Source organism: Balaenoptera ricei, chromosome 8 (assembly GCF_028023285.1).
Source record: "Balaenoptera ricei isolate mBalRic1 chromosome 8, mBalRic1.hap2, whole genome shotgun sequence".
In the NCBI taxonomy this organism is placed as follows: domain Eukaryota; kingdom Metazoa; phylum Chordata; class Mammalia; order Artiodactyla; family Balaenopteridae; genus Balaenoptera; species Balaenoptera ricei.
In genome coordinates, this window is record NC_082646.1 from 104,519,189 (window position 1) to 104,531,864 (window position 12,676).

Consider the following 12,676-nt stretch of genomic DNA (forward strand, 5'->3'; position numbering starts at 1 on the left):
GGCCTGCCGCTGCCTGGGGGCAGGGACTCGGCATCTCCCGCAGGACAGTCTGGGGCATTGAGGGGACACACACGGGAGCCTGCAGTGCTAAGCGGCTAGGGGCAGGTGGGAAGCATCAGCCCCGTGTAATCTCCTGTCACCCCCTACAGGGCACCATGGATCAGTGCAAATAGGGTGCTTGCTGTGCAAATGCAGCTTCAAACCAACTCCCCAGCTGCGCCCACCCGAGTCCTTCTGTGGGGTCCCTCCGCCAGCCAGCCTGCGCTGCCTTTAGTGCTCACTCCCCGAGTAGAGCTGGACCAGCCCGAGGGTCCTCTGGGCCTGGGGCTGTCCTCAGGGTTGACCTGTGGGGCAGAGATGTGGTAGGAGGACTCCTGTCCAGGGCTGGAGAAGCCTGCAGACAAAGTCTGGGCCTGGTTCCTGGCTTCTGGGAGGAGGTTAGAGCAAGACCCGGGGGCCTGTTCAATGGGCCACATGCTCCCCAGAACTCAGACCACCAGACTGGCCACTCAGGGGGCGCCTCTAATCCCTCCCTCCTCTGAAAAGTTGTCCAGAGCTGTGTCTGGTGTCCCCTGGCTGGGACCTCTCCAAGGCCAGCCGCAATCTTACTGATAGCCTTCGTGCAAAGGATGTGCATTCTGGGGATGGGTGAGACCCCTGCCGAGGCACAGGAGGCCACACGGAACAAAGGGATTGATTTTGGTGGTGCTTCAGCTGGGTGTGCCATGGCCATGGCCTCTGTGCCAAGATGCATGTCCTGGGGACAGGCTTGGCTTTGCTCCCACCGGGGACCCTCTGTCCGTGGGCACTCCCTGTGATTTTGGCAATCACTCCCCTCTTGTGTTCTCACCTGGAGAACAGGAACACTGGCCTAGAGGACATCCAGGGTTTCGCCATCCATATCATGCTTTGATCTCCCAGCTGAAATAAGCAGGAGTGGACATCATTGGATGAGAGCGGCGCCAACCTTCGGAGCCGGGGGTGGGGTTGGGGGAAGGGGGGCTGAGGAGCCGTGTCCCAGGGGTCAGCCGCTGGCATTTATGCCCTTGTTCTCATTGGCTCCTCTTAACATCCAGTGATTTGGATGCCAAACAGGGCTCAGGCGGGCTCAGTGACCTGTGCAGTGTCTCAGCGCAGGTGAGAGGCAGAGTCGAAGCCCAGGCTCCCCACACAGACCCCCAGCATCGCAGGTGCCCCTCTTCGAGCAGCATCTTTTGGTCTCAGTCCCCTAGGGGCCAGGTGGGCTGGTCCCTGGGGCGGTGGACCTTGAATTAAGGAGCTGCAGGGACCCTGTGGGGCCGTGGGTCCCCTCACCTGGGCTCATGCTCAGTGTGGCCTGAGCCACTTTGTACAGTGAGGATGGCCACGCCCCAGCCAGCCCTCCCAGCCCTCCTCACTTGAATGTCTGGGTGTCAGGGTGCCCTGGGTGGGACCAGGTGACCAGGTGTGGCCTGAAGAGTCCATGTGGTGACCTCCTCTGGCCCGCCGGCATCCTCAAGTGAAAAGTCTCAGCCTGGAAATTGCAGGAGGCTCCGGGAAGGTAGATGGCACCCGGCCTGATACTGTTAACAACTCCCCAGGCCCTTACCTGAGTTCTCTTGCCCACTGCGGGCTCCAGGGAGCTTCTCAGGGGGACCCAGGAGCTTTTCTGTCTCCCAAAGGGGTGGAAACTGGCCAAGGAGCTCCCTCTGGGTGTCTGTGCCCCCCACGTGCGCTGTTGAGTTGTGCATTCACTCAACATTTATTTAGTGCCCGTCGCATGGGCTCTGAGTCCACTTTCTTGGGTTCAGATCCCAGCCGGCCCGCTTCTCCTGTGGCCTTGGGTGGTGACTTGACCCAGAGCTTCAGCTTTGGAAGCACCGCTCGTAGAGGAGCGCATGAGCTGAGACCAGCATGGGATGCGGCTTGGGATCGGCACGCCCAGCGAGGGCTGAGGAAGTGTTGGCCGGAGTGGCCGGGAGCCCAGAGGGGCCCAGCCTTGGGAGCCCAGGGTGCAGAGGACAGAAGCCCCCTGGGCAGGAGGAAGGAACAGTGCTGCAGAGCGGGTGGAGGAGAGCACGGGAGGCTGGAGCCTGAGGGGTGCTGGGGGCTCACGGTCTCTGCTCTCTCCTCAGTACGGCAAGAAGAAGCTGAAATACCTGCCTTACAACCACCAGCACGAGTACTTCTTTCTGAGTGAGTGCTGGGGCACCCCGCAACCACACCCGGACCCCCTTCTCACCCCAGTGTGGCCCTCTGTCTCCCCTCCCACCTGACAACCTTCCAGACCCAGGAAATGACACCAAACCTGTGAAAGGAGAAGGGACCACAGCAGCCATCCCAGGCAAACCCCACATGGCCCATGATACAGAAGGGACATTGGCCCAGACACCTGCCCAGGGTCCCACACTCATGATCGCTGGGCGGGGTGCCGGCAGGTGCTGTCTGCTCCCAGGCCCCTCCTCGGGTACCGGGGCCCCGGCCGCCTCTGCCCGGGAGCTGCAGAGCTGGCACCACATTCAGGCTTCTGCCCCCGGCTCCTCCCCGTCTCCCAGCCCCGCCCGGGTGAGACAGGCCTCGCTAAGTGCCTCTCCTCTCTCTCCTGCAGTTGGGCCACCGCTGCTCATCCCCTTATACTTCCAGTACCAGATCATCATGTCCATGATCGTTCACAGAGACTGGGTGGTGAGTCCAGGGGGCCCAGGAGTGTGGGGGAGGAGGGCGACTGAGGCGAGTGGACCCTGGGGGCCTGCAGGGCCCCTGGCATCTCCTCCTGGGGTGGCTGCCTTGTCACCCTCAGGAAGGGACTAGCTCTGAGGCCACCAGGAGCCAGGGAGGCCATAGCGCCCCAACCCTAAAGATCCCCCCACACAGGGCACCCACTGGGAGAGCCACGGCCTTGGCAGAGCTCCTCAGAAAGTTCCTGAAGGCAACGTATGAGCCCACCCATCCAAGGCTCTGCTCCAGCCATCGCCCTCCTGTGTCCCCGTGCGGCCCCTAAGACCCGGTGGACCGGGTCACACTGCACTCTGGTTGGTAAATGGAGAGCTGCCGGGCGCTTAGTTTGCTACAGCTGCGTGAGAAAGTGCCACAAACTGAGTGGCACTTCTGTTAAACGACAGAATTGCATTGTCTCACAGTTCTGGAGGCTAGAGTCCGAGATCAAGGTGTCTGCAGGGTTAGTCCTTCTGAGGGCTCTGAGGAAGGATCTAGTCCAGGCCTCTCTCCCTGGCTTGTGGATGGCCATCATCTTGTCCCTGTGTCCCTTTCCATCATCTTCACTCTGTGTGTGTCTGTATCTGTGTCAGGTTTCCCCCTTTGTAGAAGGACACTAGTCCTAGGGGATTAGGGCCTGCCCTAATGACCTCATTTCCACTAATTATATCTGCAAGAACCCTATGTCCAAATAAGGTCCCGCTGTGAGGTCCTGGGGATTAAGACTTCAGCATACTCATTTTAGGAGACGTGATCCAGCCCATAACTCCAGAGAGAGAAAGGGACCCTGGAGAGGGCCCCGTAGCGTGGTGCGCAGAGGTCCTTGGCTTGATGTAGATGTGCAGGCGTGGGGCGTGGTTCTGTGGAAGAGGACGATGTGCCCATGATGGGATGCCCTGGGTGAAGCGGTGACACTAGGCAGAGACTGCTTTTGGCAGAGCAGGGTTCACTGGGACGGGAACAGGGCCCCTGCCCTCGGGACCAAGCGGATAGTCACTGAGTCAGTATTGCTGGTCTTTTTTTTTTTTTTTTTTTTTTGCTGGTCTTTTTTAAAAAACCTAGTTTCATAAATGAAGATATTGAAACTCTGAGAGTTTGGGACTTGCCCAAGGTGACACCGAGGGGTGGGTCAGGCAGTAGAACCCAGGCCTCCCGATGCCACGGCCTGGATCCTGTCCCCACACCCCAACCACCACTCTCCCATGTTTGTACAGCAATTGAAGCACTTCAAAGTACTTTGTCATACATTCTCTCCTTGGCGTTATTGGCAAAGGTGCCAGCTGATTCTGCTAAGAGGGCCAGGCCTGGGACTCGGGAGCAGGTGGGGCTGTTTGGGGAGGAGGTGGGATTCTGAGGTCTCTGCCAGCCCTGTGCTGGTAAAACCTGTACTACACTCTTCTAAGACACGCTCTTTTATCCGTACCCGCTGTGTTCCGGGAACGGTTAAGCACTGCCTCCTACACGTCGTGTCATCTAACCCTGTTTTGCCAGCAAGGCAGGTACAGGCCAGAGGGAAGGAGTTTCTGGATCAGTTAAGTGGTGGAAATTGGAATCCAGGTCTCCTGCACCTGAGCTCACCTGGGCCCTGGAAGGGGTCACAGCAGAAAGGGACCTCGATGCTGCTGCTGGGGACACTTTAATCTGCTTTCATGGCAAATGACTCCTGACATGAATATTTAATCCTTTTTTTTTTTTTTAAACTGTGTTTGTTCCCTAAGGAACAAAGCATTACATAGGGGCAGCGGGAAAGGGAATCAGACTTTGTACCTGAACCGGCTCGGGTGGCCCAGCCAGAGACATTTGATCGGGCCCCTCAGGGCAGGGCTCTCCAGCTGGGGAGTAGGGTTCAAGCTTGGGTTTCTAGTACAAAACTGTAGCTGACTGCAGCCAGGCATGGCGCCAGACCCAGCACTCCCCTGGGGCCCACATGGGCAGAGGCATGCCCCGCGCTGTGGTTTTCTGATTTATGGTAACAGTGAGCTTAGGTGCCAAGTGCAGCTGTGACCTGGGGCAGTGGTCCTCAACAGGGACAATTCTGCTGAGCCACTTGGCAACATCTGGGAGACTTTTTTTTTTTTTTCGGCTGCACCATGCGGCATGCGGGATCTTAGTTCCCTGACCAGGGATCGAACCCGTGCCCCCTGTAGTGGAAGCTCGGAGTCTTAACCACTGGACCACCAGGGAAGTCCTGGGAGACATTTTTGATTGTCACAACTCAGGGGGGATGGAGAGCTGTTGGCCTCTAGTGGGCCTCCTACCATGCCCACGACAGCCCCCCACAGCTGAGAACTATCCAGCCCCAAATGCCAGCCAGCATACATCCAGCATACATCCTGAGGATGTTTCCCAGGCCTCAACTTCCTGGAGGTCCGATGTATCTGATACCACTAACTGCTCCTTCTTGAAATTCTCCCTGTCAGCTTCCAAGTGCCGCCTCTGCTGGGTCTCCTCCGCCTCTGTCTCCCTGCATCTCCTTCATCCCTTACCTGTGAAACCAGTGGTCCCATGGTCATGTATCGCTCTGCACAACAATACATAAGCACACACCTCCATTAATATATATGTACATACTATTGCACTGCGTACACACAAACAAGGAATTAAAATGAATGTTTAGACCACCTCGGTCCCGAGGTCTTGCCCTCCGCCCACCATTGGCCCTTCGACTCCCCTCCCCAGCCGCTCCCACCAATCCCTTTCTACCCCAGCTGATGGCACCCACGCCAGGGACCAGCCCAGATTCCTCGTGACCAAGCAGTCCCCAGGTGGAGCTGTCCCTGCCTCTTAAATATTTCTGGAATCTGTTATCTCCTCCTCAGTGCCGTGGGTCCTGGTTTGGGCCTCTGTCATTTCATTCCTGAGCTACTGGAATAACCGAATCTCCCCACCTCCAGTTGGCAGGGATCCAGTTTAAGGTCCAGATGGGACCATGTTCTTGTTGTTTAAAGCTCTCAGTGGGTCTTCATTGCCGGCAAGGAAGAGGCCAGTCCCCCCAGGTGGATGTGACCTGGCCTTGGTCTCCTGCCTCCACCTCGAGCGCTTGGGCTGGAGTATATGGAGCATATAATCTGTATGTAAACACAGCCCCTGCCTGGTCGCTTCTCTGGGCTTTTCTTCGTATTGTCGTCATTCTGCAAACATCCATCCTACTGTTCTTTGCTTAGCTGACGTCCGGCGTATCCCAGCCCAGCTCAGGCACCACGTCCTGATGGAGGCCTTTCCTAAATCAGGATCGGGTCGGGACGTCACGCCACACTCCCATCACCCCTGTAACTATGTGTCCCCTTCCATATGATATTGAAGGGATCTCTGTATAAGTCTGTCCTTCCAGACGAGGGGCTCTGAAGGACTTCCTTTCGCCCCCGGCACCTAACTCAGTCCCTGACACAGAGAAGGCATTTACTGAATGTTTGTGGAGCTTAACTGAACAGAGCTCGTTTGAAGGATGAGTTTGCTGAGCAGATAAGGGGAGAAGGAGCTTCCAGGTGGATACAGCCAGACGCAGACACTGCAGCACCGCCTGGCTGTGGGAGATGGGCCGCAGATGAGGCCAGGTCGGTGGGCAGGCCTGTGAGGGCCGTGCGGCCTACTAAGGGGCTGGATTTTATCCTTTATCCCCAGGCGGGGAAGGAGGCCCATGATGGTTTTGAGGATTGCAGTGGCGTGGTCCAGCTTGCATGTTAGGAAAGCCTGTATGGTAGCAAAGTGGTGCAGAGACCAGATTGGAGTCTTTAGAGCTCAGACTTGTGGGCTATGCTTATTGTTGCAACACCTTCAAGCCATGTAGAATCTCGGGGGGTGGGGGGGGTGTTCTTTTCCCATCCTGCAGATGGAGGAACTGAGGCAGAGCTCAGAAAATTACTTACAGCTACACAGAATAGGGTGGAGCTATAATTAATAGCCAGCAGCCTGATCCGGAGCCTCTGCTCTCATCACTACCCTGCCTAGTCTCTGGGGAGAAGTGATGAGGGAGAGGAAACAGTCAGTGCAAAGGCCCTGAGGTGGGAACAAGCTGGGTCAGGGTGGTTGAGAAGAGTGTGGTCCCCAATCCCTGTGGGCTGATCTGGGTGGGATGGGAGGGCTTAGCAGGGAAAGATAAGAGTCTGCTTGGAGCTAAGATGGTCGCTCTGGTTGCCATGGTTATGGAGCCATTGGGGCAGCTGGGGGAGGTGCTTGCCCAGGAAGGGAGGAGAGGAGAGTGGAAGAGGGGCCAGGAGGAGAATCAGGTGTGGGAAGAGGGCCAGCAGTGTCAGAGGTTGCTGGGAGGGCCCTGAGGTGGGCGATGGATGGTGTCCCTGGCCTTTGTTGTGCTGGAGTGAATGTCCAGGAAGGAGACCCAGGTGCTGAGGAGCAGTTTGTGAGCCTGCGGGTGTCAGGGGTGCGTGCAGATCGTAATGCACCTTCAGAATCCTCGGGACCATGCAAGAGCTGCTGACCCCCGGCCCCTCCCCATGGCTGGCATCTGCTGGTCCCCATCCCTGTTTATTTCCCTAAATGCAGAGCTTGCAGCTCCCTTCCTGCTGCTAGAACACTCAGCATTTCCCTAGACATAAAGACAGTCGTGCACACCGTGAACTGGCAGGCGTCCCGTCCTCAGTGGGCCTGGTGCCCAGTTTCACGGAGGCCTGTTGAGCCTTCTTGGCCCCCTTGGCCCAGCAGTGAGAGGGAGGTGCTGTGTACACACACCTGTGGTCGGGAAGCCGTACCCGGGGGCGGGCGGGACACTCCCATATCTAACTGTTTCTCTCCTCAGGACTTGGCCTGGGCCATCAGCTACTATGCCCGTTTCTTCATCACCTACATCCCTTTCTATGGTGTCCTGGGAGCCATCATTTTCCTCAACTTCATCAGGTGCCTGCGCTTTGCTGGTTAATAATCCCTGGGCCCTCGAGCACTGGCACTGATGGGGGCTTTGATGCGAGGCCCCCATGAGGAAAGGCTCAGAGGTCCCCACTGCCTGCCCCGGCCCCTCATCAGGGGCTGCACTCACTCCACCCCCCAGCCCCCACCCGCCCTGGGCCGCTCCGGGTCGGGAGGGAGGCTCTGTTCCCACCGATTCCCCGGGCCCCGTGGAGACCGAGCACGCCGGGCTCCAGCGCTGAGCCGAGCTCCCTTCCAGGTTCCTGGAGAGCCACTGGTTTGTGTGGGTCACGCAGATGAACCACATCGTCATGGAGATTGACCAGGAGCCCTACCGTGACTGGTTCAGCAGCCAGGTGAGGGTGGCCAGAGCTGGCCACCGGGGGGCCCTGCGGAGCCTGGACCCGAGGTCCATGTCCTCGGTTCCCGGGAACGTGGCTGCCCGGTGGGCCCGGTGCCATCCTGCGCTTCCCTGGGGCTGCCTGTGTCCTTCCGCTGGGAGGAGCAGGGCTGGGCAAGAGAGGGTGGCGGGGAGGTTTTGGAGGGACCAGTGGGGAATCTGGGCAGGGCGGTGAGACGCCTGGGTAAGGCTGGGCCTCGTGGGAAGGAGACGGGGCCCTCTGTGCTTTTGCTCGTGGCCACTCATCCCCCTTCTCCCTGATAGCTGGTGGCCACCTGCAACGTGGAGCAGTCCTTCTTCAATGACTGGTTCAGCGGGCACCTCAACTTCCAGATCGAGCACCAGTGAGCGCAGGCGCGGGCGGGGAGGTGGGGGTGGGTGGAGGGCGTACCGTGGAGGGAAGTAGCCTCCAGCCTCCCCAGCAGAGGGCAGCAGGTGGGGACTACCTCTCTCTTCCCCAGTGAGGTCCCCCCACCGACCCTAGAGCATGTCTTCGCCCCAGCGCCCCCCGAAGCCTGGAGGTGGGTTCTCCTGCCCTGGGCCACATGGTCATAGTGACGACCACCCCTGCACGTGTGGCTTGGCATCTTCCTTGATCCCGTGAGCCTAGCAGGGCAGGTGATTGGTCCCTTTATTGCCAGGGAACCCGAGGCCCAGCCCTCCCCCTCCACATGCCAGCCGCCCCCGTGGGCACATAGGGCGAGATGGATGGGGTCCCCTGGGCCCGGCCAGCCTCCAAGTGGGCTGTGAGAGGAGGTGGGTGCTTCCTCACGCCCGGCCCCCCGCACCCTCCCCAGCCTCTTCCCCACCATGCCCCGGCACAACCTGCACAAGGTCGCCCCGCTGGTGAGGTCCCTGTGCGCCAAGCATGGCATCGAGTACCAGCAGAAGCCACTGCTGCAGGCCCTGCAGGACATCATCAGGTAAGGGCTGGCGGGCACGGGTGCTGGCGCCCCTTGAGGTCCGTGGGGCACAGGGAGGAGACTGAGAGGCACGTAGCTGGAACCACCCATGGTGGAGACAGGGGCGACAAGAGGAGCCGAGGCCCTGCTGGCACTGGTGCCCCCACCCGGCCCCTCCGTCGCTAGGAATTGCCTGGCCTCTGTGTGGGTTGGATGAGGACCTTCCCTTGGTCCTTCCACAGGGGTCTCCCGGGGAGCCCTGAGCTAGCAGGCCCGCAGGCCCCTGGCTGAGAGCTGAGAGGAGGCACCCATGCTCCCAGCCCCCCACTTCCTGAGGCTCCCTGGTCCCTGACTGTCCCTGTCCCTCTCTCTTCCCAGGTCCCTGAGGCAGTCTGGGCAGCTGTGGCTGGACGCCTACCTCCACAAATGAAGCTGCAGCCCTCCGGGCGCCCATGGGGAAGGGGGACCAGGTGGGGATGGTGGCCAAAGGGAAGGGTGGGATTTCGTTCAGGGGGGTGTCATGAGGCTGTGGTACCTGCTGGCTCACAGGCTCTGGGTTCGGTCTTCCCTGTTTTGCTCTCTGGTTTCGCTGCCTTTGCGCCTCCCCCCAGCACCCTCCCTCCTGGGGCCTGCCCGGTCAGCCTGGCTCTCCCCACCTAGGAGCAGGGCCAGGTGGCTCCATCCCTGCCATTACCCTCTGTCCCTAAACATCTGCCGGACCAGAGGTGCACAGGTGCAGCCTGTGGCCCCCCCCCACCGCCCCTTGCACCTGGCCTCCAGGCCTCACACCGCCTTCTCCCTCAGATGCTCTTGAGGTCTGCAGGGCTGGGTCCTAGCCAGCAGGACGGCTCCCTGAGCCTGCAAGCCTGGCTCCACCCTCTGATGGCCGCCCACCATCTGCCCCTATGTGGGGTGGCGTGCTTTGTGCCTGGGTCTCCTTCCCACCGCCAGGATCGGTACTTGGGGCATCCCTGCAGGCCCCACTTTCTCTTCAGATGTCTTCAGCCCCTGGGCCCTGACGCCAGGTTCCCTTTGCCTGTAGCGCAGCCAGCTCAGGCCTCGGGGCCCAGGGAAATGTCCTCCTGGCCCCACTGGAGCCCTCTGACCCAGGGCTCGAGCAGTTCCATCCTGCTGCCTCCCAGCTCCAGAGCCTGGGACTTTGGGTCCAAGGGGGCAGTGCCACAGATGGGCTTAGCAGAAGCAATGGCCAGGTCAGGGGTCAGCCAGCCTGTAGGCTCAGCCCTGTCCCCTCCATCCCTGTTCAGATGTTTGTCCCGGTTGAGAGGCCTAAAATTCTGGAGCAATCAGACCCTTCCCCAGAGTGCTCCGTTACCTGCCAGGCAGTGCCAGCCAATCCCTGGCTGCTTGGCCCGTGCAGACTCGGGTCCCATAGGCTGCAAGCGGGCACTGGAGCCCGGGGGCTCATCCCAGCTCCTCCCCAGGTTGGGGCTGCCCGCGTGGACACTCTTTCACCGTCTTCTCTGCTGTCTTTTCCTGGTTTTTTAACCTTTTGCTACAGGATGCATTCTGAAGGGGGTGGCAACGGGACTGGGCCACGTGACAATCTGCCTGTTACCACCCGCCCCTCACAGCCTCCCCAGGCCCCACAGTGGGTTGAGCTGGGCTCACTCACTGAGGCCATGGTGGCCCTGACTGTCGGGAGGCAGAGAAGGAAGAAGTCCCAGAGGAGGTGACCCTGAGGAGCCGGGGGTTTGGGGGGGAACCTAGTGGGACAAGGAGGGGTTGGGGCTGGAGGCCAGACAGCTGAGGGGACAGGAAAGTGAGAGGGGAGGGTGGGGAGCTTGGTGCCACTGGGAGGATCCAGAGCTGCTGCATTTGGAAATTAACCCACTAACCATTATGTAGCTCCAGGGGAGGGCAGGACAGGAACCAGCGCTGGCCAGCCAGGAGGGACCCGCCCTGATGGACCTTCAGGTTGCCATGGCAACGAGGGTCCGCCTGAGGGCCTCCCACTGAGAACACACTGGCCAGAAAAGCCGCTGTCCCTCCCCTGGGGCAGAATGGATCCATAGGGAACTGATCTTAATTTTTATCATGTTGCTTCCCCACTCCTACATTTTTGGAAATAAATGAAGTGATTTTATTCTCACTTCCTTGATCAGCGCTGGCCTGGTGCTCCTCCGTGTCCTGCGTCCTGCATGCCGATGCTGGGTGGGGTGTCGGTGGAGGGTGGGGGAGGGGGCCCATGTTGCACTGGGAGCACTTTTCCTCTGTCCACCCCTCCCCAACCCCCTCCACCCGCCACGCCTTTGCTCTGGAGAGGACTTCCTCTCCCCTTCCCCGAAGTGCACTCCAGGCCAGGAGTTTTGGACAAATGGCCCAAATAAATGAGCCCTCCTTCCTCTTCCTGGGGACTGGGGACTGGGGACTCTCCGCAGCTCCCGCAAAACCACCACCGGAGTGAGGCTTTCCGGAAGGTCTCTGGGGGGGCAGCAGGGGGCTGGCACAGGCCACCTTCCTGACATCCTCATTCCCCATCCCCCTCCTCCTTTAGGGACCAGTTGTCTGCCCACAGGCCCATGTCAGCTGGCTTGTGCTAGACTCCCCTCTACCCGTTTCTGGTCACTGTACCGAGTGCTGGGGGCAAAGAGTCTCAAGGGGCTGAGGAAAGCCCTGGGGACCAGATGTCTTGTGGCCGCTGTGCCCGTGCAGTGGCTCATTCAGTCCCCAAGCCTGGAAAGAGTCCATAGGAAAGCGCCAGGGGCACTCGTACAGTTTACCTCCCAGTGGCTCCCACACTGCTCTCTGATGACCCCGCTCTGGGCTGGCTCAGCTGGCAGGTCAAGCTGGGTGTGCCAGGGGAGAGCCAAGAGATTCACGGGGGCCAGAATCCCAGAGGCTCCCCTGGCCTTGCATCTCCTCCCAGCAGGGCTGGCAAGGGCTCCAGAGTAGACACTTGTCCTCCCTCTTGCTTTGCCTATGACCTCAGTATAGCCGGCAGGGACAGCCAGCTGATCCAGGTAGGGTGTGTGTGTGATTCCCCAGTGGGCGCAGACTGTGGAGTAGGACCTAGGATTCCAGAAGCCTCGAGCCAGGAGGCAAAGACCCAGCCCTGGCTCACTGAGTGGCCTTGGGTGAGTCCTTTGCCCGCCCCAGCCTTCAAGGCCGAAGTCTCCCCATTTGTACAGAGAAGGCAGTGGGCTACAGGGCTCCAAGGATGCTGTCGTCTCCCAACACTGTGAGCCCTTGGCCTTGCCCTGCCTGGACACCCATTAGAAGCCTTCAAATCTGGGAGACATTGGGGAATAGACCTTTCATCCTTCTTACCTGTGCGTGTGTTCTGCCTCCTACCTGGGCTGGGCCTCGCACCCTGACTCGCAGGATGGTAGAGTACACACACACCTCTGTACCCCTGCCAGCTGTAAGTCCAGCATCCATCACCAGTGACAACCAGGATCCCAGGAGGGGGAGGAGAGTGGTGGCCGTTTCCCAGACCATGGGCTCTTCCCCCATCAGGCCAAATGTCAGACTGCTCCTGAGAGACCCAGCAGCTGGGTGGACGAGGTGGAGACATGCAGGGAGTTAGTTATTCCCTGTGGAGGGGATAAGAGCTCACCCGTGGCAGGTGGCTACCCTGATAGGAGTATCAGCTTTGTGGGTGGCGTGGGCATGTGCTGGGCACCAGGCCCAGAGGAGGGGCTGGCAGAGCAGCCTGGACTGGGTGTGGACCTGGAGCCCCAGAGGTGGTCACTGGCTTGACAAGTTCCTCAGGCGTCCACTGGGACGCTCAGACCCTCCTGGCCCACTGGGAGGAGAGAGGAGGCCTTGGTGAGAGGGGCAGGGCGGAGGTGGCAGCCAC

General features: G+C 59.9%; 1 protein-coding gene across 2 annotated transcripts in view; it reads left to right on the top strand.

Moving 5' to 3' along the window:
• The window catches only part of FADS2 (fatty acid desaturase 2), a 36,025-nt gene extending 25,447 nt beyond the window's left edge, over nucleotides 1–10,578 (top strand). For both annotated transcript variants that reach the window (XM_059931742.1, XM_059931743.1), the window contains 7 exons: nucleotides 2,115–2,175; nucleotides 2,588–2,664; nucleotides 7,448–7,545; nucleotides 7,814–7,910; nucleotides 8,219–8,298; nucleotides 8,752–8,877; nucleotides 9,235–10,578. In XM_059931742.1, coding sequence (XP_059787725.1) covers nucleotides 2,115–2,175; nucleotides 2,588–2,664; nucleotides 7,448–7,545; nucleotides 7,814–7,910; nucleotides 8,219–8,298; nucleotides 8,752–8,877; nucleotides 9,235–9,286 — 591 coding nt within the window. In that variant the 3' untranslated portion in view covers nucleotides 9,287–10,578. The remainder of the gene's footprint in view (nucleotides 1–2,114; nucleotides 2,176–2,587; nucleotides 2,665–7,447; nucleotides 7,546–7,813; nucleotides 7,911–8,218; nucleotides 8,299–8,751; nucleotides 8,878–9,234) is intronic.
• The last annotated feature ends 2,098 nt before the right edge of the window (nucleotides 10,579–12,676 follow it).